This window comes from Malaclemys terrapin, chromosome 5 (assembly GCF_027887155.1).
Source record: "Malaclemys terrapin pileata isolate rMalTer1 chromosome 5, rMalTer1.hap1, whole genome shotgun sequence".
NCBI classification, from domain to species: Eukaryota; Metazoa; Chordata; order Testudines; family Emydidae; genus Malaclemys; species Malaclemys terrapin.
Genome location: NC_071509.1, coordinates 35,974,763 through 36,000,077, shown reverse-complemented (window position 1 = coordinate 36,000,077; position 25,315 = coordinate 35,974,763). Strand labels below are relative to the sequence as shown.

The 25,315-nt window shown below is 41.3% G+C and overlaps 1 protein-coding gene across 1 annotated transcript in view; it reads left to right on the top strand.

Annotated features, from left to right (window-relative positions):
• The window catches only part of SEL1L3 (SEL1L family member 3), a 68,514-nt gene that overhangs the window by 25,507 nt on the left and 17,692 nt on the right, over nt 1-25,315 (top strand). Inside the window, exons 8-17 of the mRNA XM_054030519.1 lie at nt 2,130-2,262; nt 3,024-3,170; nt 3,773-3,984; nt 5,754-5,933; nt 8,202-8,321; nt 8,964-9,104; nt 9,477-9,539; nt 17,409-17,585; nt 19,618-19,745; nt 21,497-21,580. Coding sequence (XP_053886494.1) covers nt 2,130-2,262; nt 3,024-3,170; nt 3,773-3,984; nt 5,754-5,933; nt 8,202-8,321; nt 8,964-9,104; nt 9,477-9,539; nt 17,409-17,585; nt 19,618-19,745; nt 21,497-21,580 — 1,385 coding nt within the window. The remainder of the gene's footprint in view (nt 1-2,129; nt 2,263-3,023; nt 3,171-3,772; nt 3,985-5,753; nt 5,934-8,201; nt 8,322-8,963; nt 9,105-9,476; nt 9,540-17,408; nt 17,586-19,617; nt 19,746-21,496; nt 21,581-25,315) is intronic.

The window sequence follows — 25,315 nt, the reverse complement described above, 5'->3', positions numbered from 1 at the left end:
AGCCCACTTGATCCACCACAAGGCCTCCTATCTGCTGGGATTGCCGAACGAGCTAACAGATCACCTCAGCAGATCCTTCTTCAAACCATCACGAATAGTCCATTCATTTAGATGTTGTGAACACCATTTTCCAGAGACGGGGAACTCTCCAGATAGATGTTTGCAACAAGGCACAACAGGAAGGGTCTCTAATTCTGCTCCCTCCTGGGTCACAGCCTCAGATCTCTTGCAGATGCCTTCCTACTTCCTTGGATGGGGCATCTCTTCTATGCGTTTCCTCCCATTCACAAGGTCTTGCTGAGGATCAGAAGGGACAGAGCACAAGTCATCCTGATAGCCCCTGCCTGGCCCTGCCAACACTGGTTCGCCACAGTCCTAGAACTCTTGATGGAGACACCAATCCTTCTACCTCTGTATCCAGACCTGATCTCCCAGGACCCCTGCCACCTGCATCACCCGAACCTCAAGTCCCTTCATCTGACAGCCTGGAAGCTCCATGGCTGAACCCCACAGAGCTAGCATGCTCAGGGCAGGTCCACGAGGTCTACTAGGGAGCAGGGGAAGCTGTCCACCAGAGCTACTTACCTGGCAAAGTGGAAGAGGTTCTCAATCGGGTCTTGCCTACGCAATCAGCAATACCATTCATTCTGGACTACTTACTACACCTGAAGCAACAAGATCTAACCGTTTCATCTATTAGGGTCCATCTGGCCACAATCTTAGCTTTTCACCAATGGCCATTCCATGTTTTCAAACAGCATCTGTAATCGGTTTCCTAAGGGCCTTGTTAGATTATACCCCCAGGTATGTCAACCAATCTCTCCCTGGGACCTCAAATTGACAGGACCCCCATTTGAGCCACTGGCAACATGCTTTCTGCTCTACCTGTCCTGGAAGGTGACCTTCCTAGTGGCGATTACTTCTGCCAGAAGAGTCTCAGATATCCGGGCCCTCACTTGAGAACCACCATACACTGTATTCTTCAAGGACAAGGTCCAATTGCGTCCTCATCCAGCTTTCCTTCCAAAAGAGGTTTCACAGTTCCATAGTATCCATGGGATATCTTTCTGCCAGTCTTTTATCCAAAACTGCCTTCCAACAGGGAAGAGCAGAGGTTCCACTCGCTAGATGTCAGATGCGCACTGGCCTTTCACATAGAAAGGACTAAGCCATTTCAGAAAACTACTCAACTGTTCATAGCTGTTGCAGAGAGGAGGAAAGGTCTTCCTGTCGCAGCCCAGATAATTTCACCATGCATCACTTCCTGCATCTACACATGCTATGACCTGGCAAAGGTCCCTGCCCCACTTGTCCTGACAGCACATTCCACAAGGACCCAAGCCTCTTCGGCAGCATTCATAGCACAAGTTCCTATCCTACAAGGACATTTGTAGAGTGGCAACATCGTCATCAGTTCACACTTTTGCGTCTCACTACTCCATCAACCAACAGGTCAGAGATGATGCTGGATTAAGCCAAGTGGTGTTGCAATCAGCATGTCAATAAACTCCGAACCCTCCGCCTGCACAACTACTTGGGAGTTACCTACATTGGAATGGACATGTGCAAGCACTCAAAGAAAAAATGGTTACTAACCTTTCTGTAACTGTTGTTCTTTGAGATGCGTTGCACATGTCCATTCCAAGACCCTTCCTCCTACTTCTCTGTCAGTCGGCCAGCAAGAAGGAACTGAGGGGGCTGCGGGTCAGCAGGGGGCCCTTTATACGAGTGCTATGAGGTGCGACTCCATGGGGCACCAGAGCCGACCAATGGATATCCCTGAGGGAAAACTTTCCAGCGGCTGAGCTTGGAGCAAGCACACACCTACATTGGAATGGACATGTGCAACACATCTTGAAGAATAACAGTTACGGAAAAGTTAGTAACCAGGGTTTATTTTGTCATCAAGTCTGTAAAATCTGTGGGCTGTACTACTTTGGTCTAATTTTAGTTTCTGGGGTTAGTGGGCTGGTGCTGGTGGTGGCCTGTGATATACAGGATGTCAGATCAGATGGATCTTTCTGACCTTAAACTCAGACTCTAAGATATCTCTTTTTAGAAAAATGCAAATAGCCACAGCTATTGTAGTTACCAGCATTGCTGTGTAATGGTCATTTGCCTTTGTCTAGATTTCTAATCGTCTTTATAACAAAGAAATAATGGAACAGATTGAACTCTACTATGAGAGATGTGCAGACATCCAAGAAATAGTATCTGGGTATGGATACCTTGTAAAGCAAGGCCAAGCAGTGCAAAAAGATTGTAAGTACTGAACTTCAGAATCTGAATATTAGTCTGCCTTGTTCTTGATTTCTCCTGCTTTGCTTTTATCAGAGACAGCGTGTGATTAGAAGAGGATTTTAATAAAAAAATATATATAAATTTCACCATATGCTTAATAAGAAGAAAATTAATTTGTCTTTTTCAGCATGCTTGCTGGAAGGTAAAACTGTGTTGCTCAGTACTGGAAAGGCTTCCTTCCAATATAGTTATTGATTTTTTTCCCATAAGAAGAAAGACAAATAAAAATAATAATAAAATGATTCCAGGCTAATATGGTATGCCTCTCAAATCCCTCTCTTCTGTTCTATATCTATGTAAGTTTCTTGTGGCGGGTTATACAAATTTGTCCTGAGTATGACATCAATGTGAAGCAGCTGAGAGGCAAAATTCATATCAAAGCATCTATTCTGTTTCATAATGGTGAAGTAACACAAGTCTAGCTATATCTTTAATAACATTAATTATTATAGCACTCAAGTACACATATTGGACCTCTAGTATGCACAACGTTATTGTATGTCCTGCAAGATATGGAAGAAGTTATAATAAATCATATATATTTTTTAAAAGTGAGCTGTACTGACATTATCAGTTTTTCACTGTTTCCTGTCTCTTTCCTCTTCCCATCCTACATACCACTTTCTGATCCACTGTAGGGACATCTTTTCAATATAAGCTTCCTCCAAAGACCAGCCCATTTCACAAGTCAGATCATTTCCTTGATTTCTCACTTTGTTCAGGTATCCGTGAAAACTATTATTCAGAGCTGAACTACAAATATGGGGCCAAGACCCAGTGTGATACCTTTATCTGGGGCAAAGAGCTAAGGGAGAAATACCACAGCTTGTTCAGTCTGCTGCGAGAGATGGATTTCAGTCCATCTGATGGTAATAATGCCTTTATTTTGTCTTTCTGAAATTACTGTAGTGTCCTTAGAAGATGGCATATTTTGACCTTACCTCATGTTGCAGAAGTTTTTTTCACATCACTTAACTTAAGGATGGAGTGTCAAGGTTAACTTGTAATTCGCCTATATCACATTGCAAATGAGGAATGGATACAATGTAAAAGCTGGAAAAAGAGAAACATGCAAGGTTTTAGTGACCTAGGCCAAAATGTGGGCAATTTGTTTAAATGCTCGGTTATGGAGTGGTAATTACTATGGGCCAGCTTCAGCCTCCATTATTCATTTGTTGACTAATACCTTACTCTTCAACAAGTCCTATTTATTTAAACTGTGAAATTGTCTGACTTATTCCTACTGGGTCAAGCTGTGATTTATCCTTATTCATGTTGTGTAGTATCTTACTCTTCTAGAAATTTCTTTGATTTCAGTGGTACTCCTGAGGAGAAAAATATTTTTGAGCATGAGTAAGGATAGCAAAATTTGTTCCAATAAGAATAAATCACACAGTTGCACCATCAACATTGTGATTTAAACTGTTTTCACATATAACAATTGTGCATCTACACTGTGGTATATTTTTAGTGTCAGAAGACCAAAACAATACAGTTTTAGAAGTTGGCCGGAGGATATTTGAGAAGGTTGCAAAAAATCTTTCCAGGGCTGATGGTCTACACTACATGAGCTCCTCAATCCCTTTTCTGATGGATTCCAGCTGCTGTGGATACCACAAAGCTTCCTTTTTCCTTGCAGTTATTTTTGAAACGGGACTAGCTGTGCCCGTAGACCCTTTGCAGGTAATGTATTCAATGTGTCTGATCATCTCAGATGAAATTAGTTACCTTCAAAAGCAATTTATACAGTAGGTTGCCAGAGTGAAACTTGGCCATTTGAAGAAAAAAATACAGGAAAGAAATTTTGGTAGCTTTCCCCATGTCAAATTTGGTCTCCTTTTCATGGCATGGCCAATAGGCTCCCTCTACCTTACCCCTTTACTGGGCAGCTGGCCACGGATATGTCTGAATTCCCTGATACACTATGGGGCTAAAAGCAGTGGAGCCTAATGGAGGAGCTTCTCTGTCCCACTGCTACAAAATGGGGAAATGCTTTGATTAGTCACTCCTAAACGAGGGTGGCAAAGTGAACTGGGATAGAGGGACAGTCCTGGCAGGCCATTGAAGAGATAGGGTGGGAGTCCACTTATCATCCACATTTAACTCCAGATGGGAGTGTAGGCCAGCTTGCTGCCTCCAGAAATATAGCCTGGAGGAAGTGGATCTGTTAGTCGGCCCCCGAAACCTGTGGTGAAGAAAATATCCTTGAGCTGATGGGAAAAGCAAGTCATAGGGATTCCCTTTCAAGAAATCTTGGCACTAGGTAGGGCATAGTGGGGGGTCTCCTGGAGGAACGAGGTTGTATAGGACTAGAAGGGAAGAAATCCTGTGGTCTGTTATGCAAGACATGATACTGAGACTGGGCTGAGACGGGAAACTCCACAAAAGTTTCAGAAAAGCATCTGAACTTCAAAATTTTTCAAATTAATCATAAGGTCAGAACTATCCTTGTAATTTCACCATGTCAAATAAAAGAGGAGAATCTGAGAAGGAGAAAGAGATATGTGTGAAACTGGAGGCTGTTTTATAATGAACTTGCTGATAGCCATTTAGCTGTGAAATGGTACAATAATATAAAATTCTCAAAGAATGATGGGGCTGCCTAATGTCACTGAACTAGTCAGTATATTAGGGGCGGGAGTTAAAAGGTGCTCTATTAATCTGAGGCAAAGTTTACCACATCCTGTTCAGGGAAGAGAAACTGAGACTTAGGTCTTGTCTAAATTACAAATATGCCCAGTGCTAACAATAAGTTTCTTCCTGGATCCCCTTCAAATATTGTTGAAACTAGTTTAAATAGCTAATGCAGATGGGACAAAACTGGTTTCAGCACCATTATAGAAAGCACCCTTGAGGCTAGTGGAGTGCTGAGAATGGTTGTGTCCGATTTGCATTAGCAGTGCTGTTTTCAGTTCCAGCTGAAGTGCAGCCTGGGGAACCTATTGCTGATAACCTCTGTCAGCCACAGGTCATTAGTGCAGGCAGACCCTTACGGTGAGATTCTTCAAAAGTGCCCCATTATGGCCTAAATCTCCTTCTACTGAAGTCAATGGTAAAACTCCCATTGACTTCAATGAGAGCAGAGTTTTGAGAGCTTGCAAAAATCCCACCCTTAGTGCCCCAATTATGAGCTGATGCCTTTTGGTTGTCCCAGGAGTAGCATCTGCACTAAACAGCAAGGTTATCTAGTGGTAGCAAGATGATGGGCAGTAATACTCATGGTCTGTGTTCAATAGAAGTGTTGTAGGGTTTCTGTAATACCTTTCTTTATAAAAGAAATCCCAACTGCTTTGTTGTTCAGGTGTTTCACTTGATATAGTTGGTGTATCCGCTAACACTACAGATGCACATTGCTCATTCTGTAAAGTCTGTGAGACAGCACCAAAATGGTTAATAGTAGGTAAACTTGTTAGCTGTTCAATTAATTGTTTATGTTTGTTGATTTTTCCCAGGGGCTGCTATACAGTTTGGTTGGTGCTCAGAGGAGTGAGAGACTTGCTGTGATGAATCTTGGGTATAAGCATTACCAAGGCATTAACAATTATCCACTAGACTTGGAGTTATCATATGCTTATTACAACGATATTGCACTAAAGACATCTTTTGATCAACATTCTACAAAAGGAGATCAGGTAAAAGAGTTATAGCTGTATTTGAATTTATTTGCCATGATAGCAGTTTATAATGCATTAATACTTATATATACAGAGCTTTGTATCTTCAAAGTACTTTACAAACATTACCTTACCTAATAATCACAACACCTCATGAAACAGTAAATATTATTACCCCATTACCCCAAGTCACAGAGAGTTTAAGTGTTTTGACTATGACCCTACGAAGTCAGTGTCAGAGCTGGGAAAGAAGTCTGGTGTACCTGGTTCCTAGTCTCATGCTTAGTTCACTAGATCATATTAATCTATATTAAGGACTGTTAAGTATCTGTTCTTCTTTTTGTTCTTTAATACCCAGACTTTATTAAATTCAGGAAAAAGGCCACCTGTACTCTCCGTATCTATGTCTTTTCCATAATCCAATGTAAAATGTTTAGTTGTGTTTAATATCTGTATGAAAACCCAAGTAAAATTATTTCAGAACTGGCTTGTGAATAGGAAACAATATAGTTTTCATTGAAAAAATATTTAACAACCCTAAATGAGTGCTAGGATCTTGGCCTGAAAAAACATTTGGATATTATCATCTGTTTAGGATTGAGCTTGATAACAAAAGGAAGGATAACAGAGGAATTTTGAACATTGCAAAATCAAAACATACAGACTGCACATTGATTTTTAATTACTTATCATAGGCCAAGTCCACATTAGAAACTTATGCAAGCATACTAATGTCAGTTAAGGTGTGATTTTATGTATGTATTTATTTATTTATTTATTGCAACATAACTATACTGGCAAAACATATAGGGTAGGTGCAGTTATATTGGCAAAGGAATGCTTTTGGCGGTATAGCTTATTTTGCTCAGGAAACTGGTATAAGCTATATCAGTAAAAGCACTTATTTGCCAGTATAAACTGGGTCTATACTAGGAGAGTTTTGTCCATATAGCTACACCAGTAAACCTTTTAGTGTAGACTATGCTTTACGGTTTTGTGCTGTCACCTATCGCGGTCGTATCTCAGTGCCTCCTACATTAATTATATTGGCAATAGCAATATCTCACTTTGTTGGACTTCACGGGGTCTCTGGATTTTCACCATTTCCAGGCTATAGAAAGCTCTGCTTGGTGTAGGTTTCTCCCAGCTGTTCCATTACATGATGGAGTGTGGAAGTTGCAAGTTCCAGATCTTAAATAAGACCCGTTTTCATAGATATGCTTTCTCTTAAAAAAAAATGTGCCAAGCAATTTCTCCAGTCACGTTCTTGCTTTGTCCCTCAGCATTCCTTTTCCTTTCTCTTCTGCTTTGATAATTCTCCTCCTCTTATCCACACCCTTCCCCACCCCACCGTCTCATATTGGCGTGGCAGTGAATAATAGTTGATGCCTGGTGTGTCTGCGGCTGTCTACACTATCTTTTACTTCCAAACTATCCCATCTTTACCACCCCCAGTACTACCAAAGGTGAGAGCTTTAACGGAGACCAGCTGCCAGTGCTTTCACCACCATGTCATCTCAGTCTGCTCACTGCAGATCTAAACCAGGGGTTCTCAACCTTTTTCTTTCTGAGCCCGCTCCCTCCCCCCAACATACTATAAAAATTCCACGGCCCACCTGTGCCACAATAACTGTTCTTCTGCATATGCAGTAGATTAAAAGCCGGGGCCGGCATTAGGGGGTAGCAAGCAGGGCAATTGCTCCGGGCCCCACACCACCAGAAGCTTTGCAAAGTTAAGTTGCTCAGGCTTCGGTTTCAGTCCCAGGAAGCGGAGCTTGGGCTTCAACTTTCTGCCCTGGGCCCCAGTGAGTCTAACACTGGCCCTGCTATCTGGTTTATTTTGGCAGACCCCCTGAAATCTGCTCGCAGCCCCCCCAGGGGGTCCCACCCTGGTTGAGAACCGTTGGTGTAGACAACATGGTGGTTAAGGTGCCAGCTGCCGCTGGCATTTTATCCATACTAGTGCTACTTTTGCTACCACTAGTGGAGCTGCACTGAATAGTACCAATGATGGGGAGCTTTAGAAAAATAAATCTAGAGTAGACGGGGTCTCTGTTTGTTCCATTCTGTCAGACAGGCTTGTAAGAGAATAGGAGGGCCTGAGTGAATGAAAGGAAATGGTTTCAGGATTAATAAAATTGACCAGTGAAGAAAATATCAGAACTTTGAAAGCCCAGAATAGAGAAGGAATTGTTCAAAATATCAGGAAACATCTAATGTTTTCATTTAGGTGGGCAGGTTTATTAATGTGCTGTTTAATGTTTTCTCTGTTCACCCTCTTTTCAGGCATTTGTAGAAACTATAAGGCTAAGGGATGATGAATTATTAAAAGCCCAAACTAAAGAAAATGGGGATGTCTTTATGTGGTTAAAATATGAAGCAACAAGAGGAAATGCAGCCGCACAGGTATAGTCTATATATCATAGCACATCGTTTCATCATTTTGCTCGTACATACAGGTTGGATCAAACTATAAAATTGCTGGTAGTGCTGTCATGTTGCTCCCTCAAACTTATTTCTTCTCTGATCTTTAAACTTTTCCAGTGCTTCAACCTGAGTGTGAAAACAACTAAAAAGATGCCATAAGGCTAAGAGAAGGACACATTAGGGGATTTCTTCTTACATGTTCATTGCTTTACTTGCTATAACTGTCTTACACACCAAGGGAATTGAATTTGACACTTGTTTTGTACAACTACAGAATGCCAGCTCCATGCAAGTTGCTCTACTGTGCCATCTGCACACATTTTCCAGTGCACTTATATCACTATTTATTCACCACTGAATTCAATCCAGAGACTCTCATGGTAGTTGCATCTACATATGCCAGATCTGAACTCAGTCCATTATCTGTAAACATTACTGATAGGAAGCCCAATCTGAAAATTACATAAGGCAACCTGTTTTCAGAATGCTTAACACACTTAACTGCTTTCTTGACACATTTATCACCAGTGTAAATCTGTAACAATAATCCATCCCTGTAACTCCAATTACAGTTTAAATTTAAGATTTAATATGATGATAGTTGTGGTGTTTTGTTTTTAGCAACGATTGGCACAGATGCTCTTCTGGGGCCAGCAAGGGGTGGCAAAAAATCCGGAAGCAGCAATAGAGTGGTACTCAAAGGGTGCACTAGAAACTGAAGATCCAATATTAATATATGATTATGCCATCATTTTATTCAAGGTAAGACATGCTTCCAATTGTCAGTTCATTTCAGACTTGTAGAGTAGTTTCCTTTTGGGTGTAGGTACTTCAGAATTTAGAGAACTTTATGCATTTTCTGCAGTGACATACTGCGTGATTGTGGTAATACTCTTAGGGCATGTCTACACAGCAAAAAAGACCCATGACAGCGAATCTCAGAGTCCACAGCTTTCCCACCCAACCCCCCGGCCCCCATTTTAACATGTTAAGATTAAAAAATACAAATTATAATATCCAAAAATTTTAAATTTGCTTTACAAATTATTAGCTGTGAGTGTTCATTAGCATGTATTATGTATTTCAAAATAGTGGTTGCTTATATATACTTATTTTATTATGTTTGTTATTTAGGGTCATGGTGTGAAAAAGAACACAAGACTTGCTTTAGAACTGATGAAAAAAGCAGCATCCAAGGTAAAAGATTCACAACAGTAAATATTTATTGTTGTGCTGTATAAGTAAGAAGTGTTATTACGGACACGGAAGTAAATGGAATAGCATCTGCATACACAAAAGCTGAATTTTGCTTCAAGTGACTTATACAAGGTCACACAATGAGTTAGTAGCAGATGCAGGATTAGAACTCAGGTGTTCTTACCTCCAATTCCTGTGCTTGTTCTTCTAGACCGAGTTTTGTGTTAAATTGTCATACAGAAATCCCCACCTGGCCTGATGTTTGGAGATGTTGTGTGCCCACTAATCTCACTGAGGCTGATGGGAGATAGAGGTGATCATCACCTTTGAAAAATCAGCTCAACAAACTTTGTAATAATACAGTATAAAGGAGAAGAATAAAAAAGGGTTGAGAGCCAGACTGTGCTTTTGCAATGTGCTCTGTGTAATTGGTGGTGGGTAGCTGCACTGGGACTGAATGGTAACTCAAAGTCAGGATTCATTCCCTCACACCCATTACACCTGGTGGGTACTAAGCTGTTACCGTCTCTTACCATCTGCAGATCATTACCACCTGCACCAGCTCAACTATACTAGCTGGAGTGCTGAGCAGCTGAGAACAGACTCCACCCTCTCCCTGCCCTTATGCATCTCATCTCAGGGGGAAGTAGTGGGTGTGCAGAGGTTACATACTCCTCTGTGACTGGACCAGGGAACTCACATGGGGGTATAATGGGGGAAAAGGGATCTCCCTCCCTCTTATGCCCCTGTGCAGCCATGATCTGGCCCCTAGTGATTTCCACATCTTCATATATATTTATGTCCTTATTTATATTGCCCAGGCTTCTGGTAAATTTAGATCTTGAAAACCATAACTATTCAAACTACCCATAGTCCACTGCTAACTATTGACATCAAATGGACAATCTCCAAATTAATTATCAGCCACTGCCAGATAAAAAAGAAGCTCAAAGCAGCATTTCTACCAGCCCTATAAAACACTGTTCAAATGCCTATTCAAGAGAAGCCTGACTAAACAGATTGCCTTTCACAGCATGGTGCAATACCTGCTAACTTGGGTTTTCTGGAGGGCCAGCTCTGGCAGCAAATTTCAGACAACTGGCACATGGCCGATAACCAAATTCAACAACAATAAGGATGTTATTATTTAAACATATATTTCAGTGCACATGTTCACTAAAGAAATTAGATAATTAATGAATAGTTGCTCTGCTTTTGGATTTTGAGTAAGGATTCCAGGTCTGACTTGAAATTTGAAAAGAAAAAGAACCCTTCTCCAGAGTCCCTTTGAAAGCACCAACAATGAAAAACTCTTCCTGCAGCTAGAAATTTGACAATGTGATTGTGACATTTTGGGGCTCACCCAGACCAGGAAGGGGTTCTGTCACCACCTGCCTTCTGACGGTGGGTGCTGTAATGTTATGCTGCTATGGTTCAGAGCTCTAACACCAGGAGCCAGCCCACAAGCATAAAGGTCTCACCCTGGCTTCCTAGATACTCTGTGCAGGGTGACCCCAACAGCCTTTCTGGTCCCACATCTCCCTAAATCCATCCCCCGAGTTCTTAGCTACCAGATACTCGGATATTTCCCTTCTGGTTCATCACCCCTGAAAGAATGAAACCTGCCCACAGTTATCAGTTCACTGGGGGCTGCACACTCCACCCAGACTGCACAACAGTAAAAATTAGGGTAAAAATAAACAATAGAGAAATCACAGAGTCAAAGATGAAATAGTAAGAAAAAGCAAACACATACAAGTTACACAGAAAATAACCATAAAGACGCAACCTCAGCATTATCTCCTGTAAATGTAAACTAACTTGTTTCTCTTTGCGACTGGCTGGACGAGAAGCAGGACTGAGTCGACTTGTAGGCCCTAAAGTTTTACTTGTTTTGTTTTTGAGTGCAGTTATGTAACAAAAAAAACTACATTTGAAGTTGCACTTGCAAGATAAAGAGATTGCATTACAGTACTTGTATGAGGTGAATGGAAAAATATTACTTTTGTTTATAATTTTTAAGTGCAAATATTTGTAAGCAAAAATAATATAAAGTGAGCACTGTACACTTTGTATTCTTAGTTGTAACTGAAATCGATATACCGTATATACTCATTCATAAGCCAAATATTTTTAGTAAAAAAGGGAAGCACCAGAGAAGGGGGTCGGCTTATGAACGGGTATAGAGAGGGAGAAGTGGGACACAGCCCCTCCCCCCAACAGAGGGAGCAAGGAGAGGCAGCACAGCCAGAAGGGAAGAGGCAGGGCCGGAGTCTCTCTGCTTCTGGCCATGCTGCTCTCCCCCCAGCCTCCAAAGCAGCTGCAACTCCAGGGCTGGCAGGCTGCAGCCGTGCTGCTCGCCCTCCCACCCCCCAGAGCAGGCTGTGGCTGCGCCGCCTGGTCCGCCGGAGCACGCTGCGGCCATGCCGCCCGGTCTGGCCCGCTGGACCATGCTGCAGCCACACCGCCCTGTCTGGCCCGCCGGAGCAGGCTGTGGCCGCGCTGCCCAGCCTGCCAGAGCAGCTCCAGCCAGGTAAGAGACATCCTCCCCTGGCCCTCCCCAATAATGGTAGGAAGGGATGGGATGGGGAGAATGTGGGGGTCCCGGGCTAGGGGCAGGGTCATGTGCGGGGTGGTCACAGGGGTTACTCCCCTGACTCCCAGCTTCTCCCCGCAAAAAACATTTCTCCACCAGTTGCTGTCCCGGCCCGTCAGGGTAAGTAGCTGGCGCACTGGGACACTTTGTTTACTTAGGTTTACCTCCGTGCCTGCGGATGCTCGAGATAAACAAACCATCTCGGCCCGCCAGCGGCTTATCCTGATGGCCCGGGAGCCAAAGTTTGCTGACTCCTGAATTATAGGGTCAGCTTATGAACGGGTTATAAAAATGTTCCATTTTTACTTATCCATCTTGGGGTGGGGTCAGCTTATAAACAAAACAGCTTATGATCAAGTATATAGGGTATTTGAAAATGTAGAAAAACATCAACAATATTTAATAAATTTCAGTGCGTATTCTATAGTTTAACAGTGCGATTAATCGCAATTAATTTTTTTGAGTTAATCGCCTGAGTTAACTGCGATTAATTGGCAGCCCTAATCAATACAAAACAACATAGTAGATAGCCAGTTGATTCAATTGGTTATTCTGTGGGATTCAAACCCTGTTTTCCCTTTGGGGTGTCTGGACCCCAATTGTCAGAGAGATTGTTTCAGATGTAAGTTTAGAATAACACGCAAATGTCTTGTCTTGTCCTGGAGTCCTTTAGATAGTTCTCATCCTATATATTCTACTGTTTTTGGCATAGCCCTTATTAAACATGCATCAAAAGGAAGTGGTGAAGAGCATGCTTATTAGCACAGTAATTTGAACTGCTTGTATGCTTGCAGTTGACCAGGCTATGCAAGGAGACAGAGTTAATGTCGACAAAATAGAACATTGTCACAGGATAATGAGCTTCTCTTGATGCATAATTACTGAGACAAAGATGAGGTTTAATGTTAGTGTATAGCACTGCCATAACCTGAGGTGCTGTGAGAGGCATACATGGTGTTTCCTAAAATTGACCTGTGTGGCACTGACTGACTCTCTCTACTCTGGAAAAACAGCATGTTGAAGTTTTCATGTTAATTGTCTCCCATTTATTTTCAGAGCAAACGTAAGGAATGCAAGCCAAAATATCAAAAGAACAGTTTAAAGAATACATAGATGTATTCAAGTCAGCAGGGCCTGATTAAATTCATCCTAGCGTACTTAAGGAACTAGCTGAAGCAATTCCAGAATCATTATCAATTATCTTGATTATCATGCTGGGTGAGGTCCCAGAAGATGGGAAAAGGGAAAACATACTACCTATCTTTAAAAAGGGGAACAAAAAGGACCCAGGGTATTATAGACCAGTCAGCCTAACCTTGATATCTGAAAAGATAGTGGAACAAATTATTAAACAACTAATTTGTAAGGGCCTGAAGGATAATAGGATTTTAAGGAATAGCCAGAATGGATTTGTCAAGAACAAATCATGCCAAATCAACCTAATTTCCTTCTTTGACAGGGTTACTGACTTAGTGAGGAAGCATTAGATGTGATATATCTTGATTTTAGTAAGGCTTTTGGCACAGTCCCACATGGCATTCACAAACTAGGGAAGTGTCTAGATGAAATCACTGTAAAATGGGTGCACAACTGTTTGAAAGACCATACTCAAAGAGCAGTTGTCAATGGTTTGCTATCTAACGGGGGGACATATTTAGCGGGGCTCCATAGTGTCCTGGGTCTGGTACTATTCAATATTTTCATTAATGCCTTGGATAATGAAGTGGCGCACTGGGAAACTTTGTTTACTTGCTTATAAAATTTGGAGATGACACCAAGCTGGGAGGGGTTGCACGCACTTCGGAGGATTAGAATTAGAATTCAAAATGACCTGGACAAATTAGAGAGTTGGTCTGAAATCAATAAGATGAAATTCAATAAAGACAAATGCAAAGTTGGGAAATGCAAAATCCTTCACTTAGGGAGGAAAAAAATCAAATGGACAACTATAAAATGGGAAATAACTAGCTAGATAGTAGCACTGCTGGAAAGGATCTCAGGATTATAGTGGATCACAAATTTAATACAGTGCTCTACAACCAAAATGCTTCTGAAATAAATGTAGTCAAACTTTACTAATTCTGGGTCACTGAGAACGAAAATGATGCTTAAAATGGTTGATTGCTCTAGTTTTCAAGATATGCTATTGGGTCAGTATATACGACCCTTGACTGGGGAATTGCGGAGGATAAGTGAGTTATAAAGGGAAGGGATCTCAATTTAAACCAGAAATGACTAAAATACATCTTTGACTGGATCTAGGAATAAATCTATGGGTTTGGACAGTACTTGCTTTTTAGGCAAAACAATGAATGATGCAATCTGAAGCTGGTATTGCGTCATACATGGTATGAATTGCATCATGTTATTCCTAGAAGTCATGGATGATGCAATCATAACGAAGCTTACATCACTCTGCTGAACAAATTGCCCTGTATCAGCTCTAGAAATCATACAGTGTCGTGCTCTCTTATTTGTCAGTTTTTGATTTTGCAAAGGGACACATTTCTGTTTAGCCAAAGTGAGCAGAGATGCCTCGTACTTGTGTGAGCAGTGTAGATAACTTCTGCTATGTTTGTGGTGAAGTGACTTTTGCATCACAAAAGCGCAGTATAACCACTATGGTTAAGAAAGCCTATCACCTTTATTTTGGCTGCAAAATTGGAGATCAGGACAAGAGGTGGGCCCCACACATATGCTGCAACACTTGTGCAACAAATCTTCGCCAGTGGTTGAACTGGAAAAGGAAATCTATGCCTTTTGCAGTGCCAATGATTTGGAGAGAGTCAACAGATCATACCAGCAATTGTTACTTCTGCCTGGTGCCTCCAGTTGGGAAAGGTGTGTCAAAGAAGCAAAAGTGGACTGTGCATTATCCAAACATTCCATCAGCTATACGCCCAGTACCCCACGGAGAAGGACTGCCGGTTCCTGATGCACCAGAATAATTCTCACTTGAGTCAGATGAGGAAGAGGATGAGACTTCTGGTCCTGAACCATCAATGTCACAGGACCCACATTTTCTCTCATCCTCCTCCTCTGAACCACACCTCATAACACAAGGTAAACTGAATGACCTTGTCAGGGATTTGGAACTACCCAAGAGTAAGGCAGAGCTGTTGGGCTCCAGACTACAGCAGTGGAATCTCCTGGCAGGTGATGTTAGGGTTTCCATGTTCCATGACCATCAAAAGGATCTTGTCCCATTCTTCTTCATGGAAGATGATCTTGTAGCCTGCAACAACATCGATGGTGTGATGGCAGCCCTCAACGTCGTTCACGATCCAGATGAGTGGAGACTGTTCATTGATTCATCGAAGACGAGTCTTAAAGTTTATTTACTGCATAATGGCCATGTTTTGCCATCAATTCCAGTTGGTCATGCAGTCCATATGAAGGAAACCTATGACAACATGAAACAACTTTTGAGGTGCATAAACTATGACCAACATCAGTGGCAGCTTTGTGGCGATTTGAAGGTTGTTGCTCTCTTGCTTGGTCTGCAGACTGGATACACAAAGTACTGCTGTTTTCTCTGCGAATGGGGTAGTCGTGCAAGAGATTTCCACTCCATCAAGAAAGATTGGCCACTCCGACAGTCATTGGAGCCTGGGAGGAAAAGTGTTCAGCATCCACCACTTGTTGAATCAAGGAAGATTTTGTTACCACCCTTACACCTCAAGCTGGGTCTGATGAAGAACTTTGTCAAGGCCATTGACAAAACACAAGCAGCTTTCAAGTACCTCCGTGGAAAATTTCCAAGGTTAAGTGAAGCTAAGAAAAAGGAAGGTGTCTTTGTTGGTCCTCAGATTCATGAACTTCTTTGAGATGATGCATTTGACCATGCACTGCGTGGCAAGGAAAAGACGGCATGGAAAGCCTTCCAGTTAGTGGCAATAAATTTTCTCGGAAACAACAAGGCAGACAACTACAGGTTGTTGGTGGAAAACCTCCTCAAGGCATACAAAAGCCTTGGTTGCAACATGTCACTAAAGATACATTTTTTGCACTCTCATCTAGATTTTTTTCCACCGAACTGCGGAGCAGTGAGCGACGAGCACGGCGAGCGATTTCACCAGGACATTGCAACAATGGAGAAACACTATCAGGGCAAATGGAACCCATCAATGCTTGCAGACTATTGCTGGACAGAGACAAGAGATGCTCCATTTAATGAATACAAGAGACAAGCCAAGAAGCACCGAGTAGACACTGACTAGGACTAAACTATGCACATAATAGTTTTTTGCCTTTTGTTTCATAATAAATTTTATTTATATAACCCTTTTGCTGATTTTTAAAGTGTTACATAAACAGGACAGGTGAAATATTATCATGTAAAGCAACCATAAACACATGAAAAGACCTAGGTTTACAATTTATGATTAAAACTCTACTACTATCTACACAATATACATAGACATAAAATGTAAAAACTTAAATATCTTAGAAACAGTAGCCAATCAGTTGTTTTAATTGTCATATTTGAATTCAGCACATCAAAATACATAATAAATAGCACATTTTATCTCTGAAGCAGACGACTTCTCAAAAATTGTAGACCAGTGATATGAGTCAACAATGTGGTGCAGCTGCAAAAAAGGCTAATATCATTCTGGTGTCATATGTAAGACATGGGAAATCATTGTACTCAGTACCGTGTCCAATTGTGGGCACCACACTTTAGGAAAGATGGGGTCACACTGGAAAAGGTCCATAGGAGATCAATAAAAACAATAAAGGTTTAGAAAACCTGACCTATGAGGAAAGGTGAAAAAAACTGGGTCTGGTTTAGTCTTGAGAAAAGAAGAATGATAGGGAACTGATAAGTCTTCAAATATGTTGAGGGCTGTTATGAAGAGGATGGTGATCAATTCTTCTCCATGTCCACTGAAGGTAGGACAAGAAGTAATGGGCTTAATCTGCAGCAAAGGAGATTTAGGTTAGGAAAAACTTTCTGGAAAGTAGTGAAGCTTCCAAAGTTAAACAGATTTCCACAGGAGGTTGTTGAATCCCCATCATTGGAGGTTCATTCAACACAGGGCCTTAGAGAAGAAAATCAGAGAAAAATAAGGGGACCCTAAGGGTTCCAGCAGTCACAAACCTCTTGGTTACAGCTTGGTAGAACTCTGTCTAGATAACATACTCCAAAGAGCTACAAAGATTAACTTTCTAGAACTCCTGACACTAGAGAACAAGTTGGCATCAGAAGATGTCACAAAGCACAGCTGAACCTGAGTGGTCTGAGGACTTTTTTTTTTCTTTATCCGCAGGGATTACATCAGGCAATGAATGGTTTGGGATGGTATTACCATAATTTTAAAAGAGACTACATAAAAGCAGCAAAATACTGGTTGAAAGCTGAAGAAATGGGCAATCCAGATGCATCCTATAACCTGGGTGCTCTGCATTTAGATGGGATTTACCCAGGAGTACCTGGCAGAAATCGAGTAAGTAAATAGTCAGTGTGTGATTTCTTATTACAGGTCTGGTTTACAAATATTGGCTTTATTCTTTAAGATTCTGTGTTTACTTAAGGGGAGCATATTCTACTACCCTTGATCACAGTGAGTCGAGTCTTTTCTTGTATGAAGTCCCATTGAAGTCAGGAACACTGCTTCTGGAGCGAGGCACTACTTAGCGTAATGGGATCACAATCTGCTTCATGCCTGCTGCAGATGTTTGCATTCCTCTGACCTGTGTAGTTCTACCTCAAGAGTACCACTGTCCCTTTAAGAATAAAACACAAATCCCATTAAAAATGTCATACAAAATCAAGTTTGGAGTACATTTAAAAAGTTGTTTTATACCTACTTGAGGGCCAGATTCTGCCTTCATTACTCCTGTAGAATAGCTCTTTTCTTCAGTAGTAGCCCCATTGACTTCCACGGTACTTTACATGGAGCAGAGCACTATCCAATGTGATGAAGGGCTGCAGAATCTGCGCTAGAACTTTTGAGCATTCCTATAGAAGCTGCTATTGTTGTGGAAAAAAACATTTCAAGACAGATTTTAATTAAATTTCCCTTTCAAAGTCTGATTTGCCATTTTAATGCGGCCCTCATAGACCTACATAGTTTATTTTTGTCTTTCTAAGCCAGGACCTAAGGACTTAATTTTATATATATCAAGAAAAAATAATGTTCTTTTCCCGACGGAGGATAGCATTATTTTGATGGATAATTTTATGACCAATGACATTGTTTATAGTTCAGAATGCTAAAATAAAAGTTATCAAAACTCATGCTTCAGGCTAATGGAGGCCGGCAACTGTGGTCTAGGCATTCGAGAGCATGTCTAGTGCTTCAGTCAGTGAGCATATATGCTGCAAACAGCAGCCAGAGCTACCCAGCAAATGGTGGCAGGCATATTTCTCCTACCCAGGGGACAAAAATACATAGCACATAATAATGGCACTGCCCATAATAATACAATTCCAAGTTAATAGCAGCCTCTACAAAAGCACTCTATGGTCCTGTATTACTTCATTCACCAAAAGCCTGAGAAAAGAGACATTCTGCTGTGTGCTCCGACAGTTAATAAAACCAGGCTCTGTTGGATCGAATGAGGGGGCTAGTTCCAGAGTCCGGGATCCCTGACAAAAATACTGAATCTCCATTTTACAGCACAGGTTGCTAGTTAGAAGTTCCTGGATTAAAGAAATTGTTTAGTTGTGGTTGCTGTTGCTTTATTACAATTACTGTATAAAACGTATTGATTATGAGAACTGGATACTCTCTCAGTTCCCCCTCCTTCTGCAGTTCTGTCTTGTCCTGCTGAGCCTGTATTGCCGTATACAAACTAGCTTCATATGCGTGGGAAATTATGGGCCTGATCCTGGAGCCCATACTCATGGGTGTAGTTCATGAAAGTCACTGGGATTACTCACACACTAAAGTCTCCAGGATTGGATGCTCTGTTCTTGCCATTCATACAAATGATTTCTCAGATGCTAGAGAGCAAGCTTTGTTCCAGCAGGCTGTGACATTTGCCAAAACAGCTCCCCTAATTCACTACCAGTTGTAACAACACTGGAAGTTGTAGTGTAGACAGGACTGCAGTGTTTTTACCACTAACCATGAATGTAGGGTTAGATAGCCTGGAGGTTAAAATGCCTGTACCCTCTTCTCTACACTCCAGCTTCCACTGCTGCTATCACTGACGGTGACTTACTGGTCCATTTTTGTCAGTGTCAACAAAGCCACACTGTATGGCACCAGAGGCCAGGTATGCATTTTATATATTCATCTACCTGATAAAAATGCTATCACAATTTCAGTTTTAAAGAACTTCCAACCTAACCTGGTAAGGTGGTAGAAGAAAGAAACTGATTTCACCCATCTGCACAGAAAGTGATTAAACTGATTAGTTTCATTAGCCAGGCTGCCATTATTTATCTTTCTATTTATTTTTTAAATGAAGCAAATATAGGGAAATAGTAATTCCCAAGGAGGTTGCCATTTTTATCTTGTTTCTTTGCAGACACTAGCTGCTGAGTACTTCTATAAAGCTGCCCAAGGTGGACACGTAGAAGGAACCATACGATGTTCTCTGTATTACATCACAGGAAACATGGAAAACTTTGCTAGAGATCCAGAAAAAGCTGTAATGTAAGGAACGAACCCCTTTTTTATAAGGAAAATCTTATTTTTTAAACCAATGATAATTCAGATCATGAAAAAAATCATTTCAATTATGGCAGGTTCTCGATTCCTCAATCTAAAAAATTTGCATCTTTCTTCTTGAGAAACTGTTCCATTGCAATAATACTTGCTCCATTTGAATCTGTGCATATCTTAATGTTTAGGAAACAGCCTTCATTTTCAGAGGTGCTGAGCACCTGCAGCTACCTCCTAGAATTGCAGGTGCTTAGCATACCTGAAACTCAAGTTGTTGCTGCCCATTATCCCAGAAAGTCTTTTGGTTGATGAAACTATTCATATGAAATTCACGTCTACTGGTTTGTCAAAGGATATCTAATTCACAGCTTTGTAACAAGAGGTGGGACCTGCATTTTCCAATACCACAGAGGCCTTGTAGTTTCTTAGCACCTGGAGCAATTGCATCATTTTTCTCCAAAAAGAAAACATAATTTTATCAGCAAAACTATAGGACCATATGCTGTCCTAAATCTATGCAGGGAACTTCCATGGATACTAATGGGAATTCTATGCAAAGATATGCAGTAGTTCAGGGGTTCTCAAACTTCATTGCACCACAACCCCTTTCTGACAACAAAAATTACGACATGACCCTAAGAGGGGAGATCAAAGCCTGAGCCTGCCCTGGGTGGGGGGGACCAAAGCCATAGCCCAAGGGCTTCAGCCCCAGGCTGGGGGCCTGTAACCCTGAGTCCCACCACCAAGGGTTGAAGTCCTCAGGCTTGGGCTTCGGCCCCAGGCAGTGGGGCTCGGGCTTGGGCTTTGGCCCTGGGCCCCAGAAAATCTAACGCCAGCCCTGGCGACTCACAGTTTGAGAACCGCTGCACTAGTTCAATCAGAAACTGTGGTCTTGATGCAGGAATTACTGGGTGAAATTCTATGGCCTGGGCTATACAGGAGGTCAGACTAGATGTTCTGATGCAGTGGTTCTCAACCAGGGGTATGTATATCCCTGGGGGCATGCAGAGGTCTTCCAGGAGGTACATCAACTCATCTAGATATTTGCCTAGTTTTACAAAAGGCTACATAAAAAGCATTAGCGAAGTCAGTACAAACTAAAATTTCATACAGACAATGACTTGTTTATACTGCTTTGTATACTATACACTGAAATGCAATATTTCATTCCAATCTATTTATTTTATAATGATATGGTACAAATGAGAAAGTAAGCTATTTTTCAGTAATAGTATGCTGCGACATTTGTATTTTTGTCTGATTTTGTAAGCAAGTAGTCTTTAAGTGAGGGTACACAAGACAAATCAGACTCATCAAAGGGGTACAGTAGTCTGGAAAGGTTGAGAACCACTGTAATCTAATGGCCCCTTTTGGCCAAAAATCTATGAATTAGTAGAAGTTAGGTTACTTTGCCACTTAAACCCGCATAGAGACCAATTCATAACCAATGTATCTATTGCCACTTTTTGATATGTTGAATTTGACTTGGAGTTTTGTTTTGATGCTGTACCAAAATTTCCATTAAAAATGTTACAGAAATAAAATATTACCTTAGGACATTTCAACATTACTACTGAATCAGGGGTGAAATACAGGATAGAAATGTATGCCTTTGATGACAAAGAGGCTGATCCTGCACCTGCTTACGTCAATGACAAAAGTCCTATTGGCCCCAGTATGAATAGCACTGGACTATGATGTGTGAAATGTGTTCATTTATTGTCATGTTTCTTCTTTTACAGCTGGGCAAAACATATTGCAGAAAAAAATGGCTACTTGGGACGTGTAATCAGAAAAGCTCTCGATGCCTATTTGGAATTGTCCTGGTAAGTTTGATCTGCACTGTCTCTGAAAACTAATTAATTGTTATGTATATGATTTATTTTTATAAACTTTTGTGGTAAAACGATATAACATCTCCCGAACATACACCGAGGGTGAAATTGTGACCCCTTGAAGTCAATAGCAAAACTTCTGTTTACTTTAACGGAGCTGGGATTTCATCCAGGAAGTCTCCCAGACATGAGAATAAATACAACTGAAATGAAACACACCAAAACCAGGACCATACAGAAAGGTTGTCTTTCACTGAACTGTAGACAAAGCACAATTACGGGTAGCTTTTTTTCCAACCTGGCCTCCTTCATTTTTTAGCTGCTATGTGATCATCCAACAGCAGATGGGAATCCAACACAACCCCCAAAGTATGCAAACACAGTCACAAATGGTGGGTGATCACCCTCTTTCAAAGGGGCAGATATTAGCCTTGCCATATTATCTGTTTGCTTCCCCCAAACTACCAGCATCACCTCAATCTTTTCTGGATTGGGCTTCAGCCACTTAGTTCTCATCCATGACCCAGTCTCCGTCGGACACGGGGCTAGGCATTCAACAGCACTACTGGAATCAGGTGAAATGGATCCATAAATGGAGATTTAGATGTCTAACATATGCTGTGTACACTCATGCAGACAGACAGATTGATGTCAAAACTGTTCCCACAAAACACTATTAAAACTTAGTATTATATTAAAGGGGGTAAAGCAATCAGAATTGGGATCCCATTGTGCAAGGCAGTGTAAAGACAGGAAAACACAATGCCTGTCACAAAGAGCCTAGAATCAAAAAGTCAAGACATACTTAGCTGCTTTTGAAAATATCAAAAGTGACTTAGCCACTCAGGAACCTAAGTCTCCTGGAATATCTATGAGACTTAGGGTCCTAAGTGACTTAGGTGCTTTTGAGACTTTTACCCCACATCTTGTTCATTTATAGTAGCAGATAGTTCATTGATATCAATCATTTTAATGCATCTGCTGGTTGCCACCTGCTTGTGCAGGTTTCCTTCAATTCTCTCTGCGGTAAATTTCTTCCCATATTACATGTTTTTATCCCATGCTTTTTAACTTTTGTCAATAGCCCACATGTTTCCCTAATGGTTTCCAAGTGGATTTTATGGCATTTCCTGTGGCATTTAACTGTAACATTCTCTTCTTCTCCCAAAACAATATTTTGCTTTCTTTCTGTTGTATAATTTTGTGATTTCATATTAGACACTTTTTTAAGCAGTTCATGTGGATTTGTCTGGCACATTCTTTCCAAAATATTCATGTAGCTCTGATAAGCTGGTATTTTGGGAGGTCATTCTGGAGTTTACAAAAATATATAATTGAGAAACAACATTTATGCTGCATCTGCAGAATGGCAGCAAAATAGTTGCTTTTGCCCTGGGGCCTTTCTAGGGATTTGTGAGAAGTAATCTGACGAAAAACCAAACAGCCAAAACTGTCATATCATATTTCATTCTCTCTTCATCGTGTGTTTTTCAGTTAGTGCTATTTTTAGTTATTTTTTTTAGTTTGTCTAAAATTTCCTCTAGAGACCTAAGCCTGGAGGCACCCAGAACTTACAATGGGCTGCAGGGAAGTCAAACACATACTGCTGAGCTGAGATGCTCCTTGTCATGCCCAGCACTGTAGACTTTGGTATCGCTAATCCTAGGCACATTGTTTGACACATTACTCTGTCCCAGGCATTGGGACACTGACAGCAAAGCTTCTTCCAAAACATAGAAACACATGCTATTACCTTAGCTGTGTTCTTCATTATAACGAGCTTTGGTTATGTTTCCCCCAAAATTAAATAGGTTACAATGTCCAACAAACCAGCCAATGGAGTCTCAATGCAGCCTCTGAGTTTGTGCTCCACTTTTGCGTGCATGCTCATTTGCAGGCATAAGCATCTTAGTTTCTGCATGCAGGCACCAGAGCATAAAGAGTGTCATACTTGATGAGGCCAGTGGTCCATCTAGTATCCTGCCCCTAGCAGTGGTTAGTCCTAGAAGAAGGTTTATATCCTAAAATATGAGGGTTTATATTTCTAATGCGCGTTCATGCAAATCAGACAACTTGACCTCTGTATTCTGCAAATTGGAAGCACTCTCCAGTTTAGTTTTATGTGGCACTTTCTAATGTGCAAACCTTTAATCAGCCCTAATTGTTTATTTTAAACAATGCCCTATTTTAGTTCCATTATTTTACAGGGTGCTAGAAAAGATGCCTGTGTGAAATAGGCCCTGTTGACCCAATTCTGTCCTCAATTACCCCTAGGCCATTCCCACTGAAATCAATGGGAGTTCTGGGCAGATAGCTGAGAATGGGATGCTATGATGTCAGTCCCTCACCAGCTAGGAGTTGTAAGCAGGCGGGCCACCTGGCTCTTGATTTCCCACCACTATACATTTAGATTTGAGACAGCACAGAATGTTTGGACAGTCATTTGCAAAGACTGGTGTTAGTTATGGAAGTCTTGCATTGTTTGATATGTTGCTCGTTCTGATCTTTAGCTCACATTAAAAACCTCTGGTTTTAAATTTGTCTCCATCTCACACAGAGGTGGAAACTTCAGTTTGTTGCAGAATTTAGTGCTGACACTGCTGCAGAGCTCAGGGAGTTTGTTACAGCTTGCTACTAGACACATTGGGTCCCAATCTTAACGTACTGTTTTGCTGACCAAAATGTTTTGCATATGCCAGAGGTCTCTAACTGATCGGTGGCCACTGGTAATCCTTAAAATACTTGCGGATCGAGCACGGAGAGCTGACTAGTCATTTGGTGCTGACTCTCCTTGTCCCAGCTGTTTCTACAAGGCTTTAGACTCGTCACTGAAAAGGGTGCTTTAAAATCCTATAGAAGCAGCAGGAAAACAGGAGCAAAGCCTGTTTATTTGCATGGGGCAGCTGGTATACAGTGCTGCCAACACTCACTTTTTCCTCTGTGCCTCAGTTTCCCCATCTGTAAAATGGGGATAATGATACTGACCTACTTTGTAAAGCACTTTTGAGACTTGCTGATGAAGAACCCTAGATAATATCAGGATATTGTTATTAATTATTTTATTATTTTAGGTCTCCTTGCTTAAGCCTCTGAAGTCATGCAATTATATGAGAAACTTAGTTTTCATTTAAAAGACCACAAACCTGTTTCTAGCTTTCAGGGTTGCAGAGAACAGCTTGAAAATGTGACTCCTAGAGGCTTTAAAACCAGAAAGCAAACAAAATTCACCCCCCATTTTTAAAGCCAGTCTCAAGATTTTTTGGGTAGGACTTGGCCTTCATGAGTGAAGGAGAAGAGGAAATAGGAGCTTCCCTCAGGATCAGGCACCAGTAGACTGCCAGTTACTGAAAATGTGACACTGACTTTTATTAGTTGTATTGCAATAGTGCTTGGAAGCCACAGCTAGGACTGAGGTGCCATTGCGCTAGATGCTGTTCATGCGTACATGCATACACAAACACCCCTGTTCCAAAGAAGTGAGGTTTTTACTCACGAAAGCTTATGCCCAAATAAATCTGTTAGTCTTTAAGGTGCCACCAGACTCCTTGTTGTTTCTGTTCCAAAGAGTTTACAAGCTAGATAGACAAAGTGTAGGAAAAAGGGATGGAGCATACAAGCAGAAGTGAAATTTGGCAAATGTAATGTTAGGTCTATGTTGTGATGATGATGGTGTATGTGTGCACGGTGTGCTTTTGTTTGTTTGTTTCAAGTTGTGGGGATGAAGCT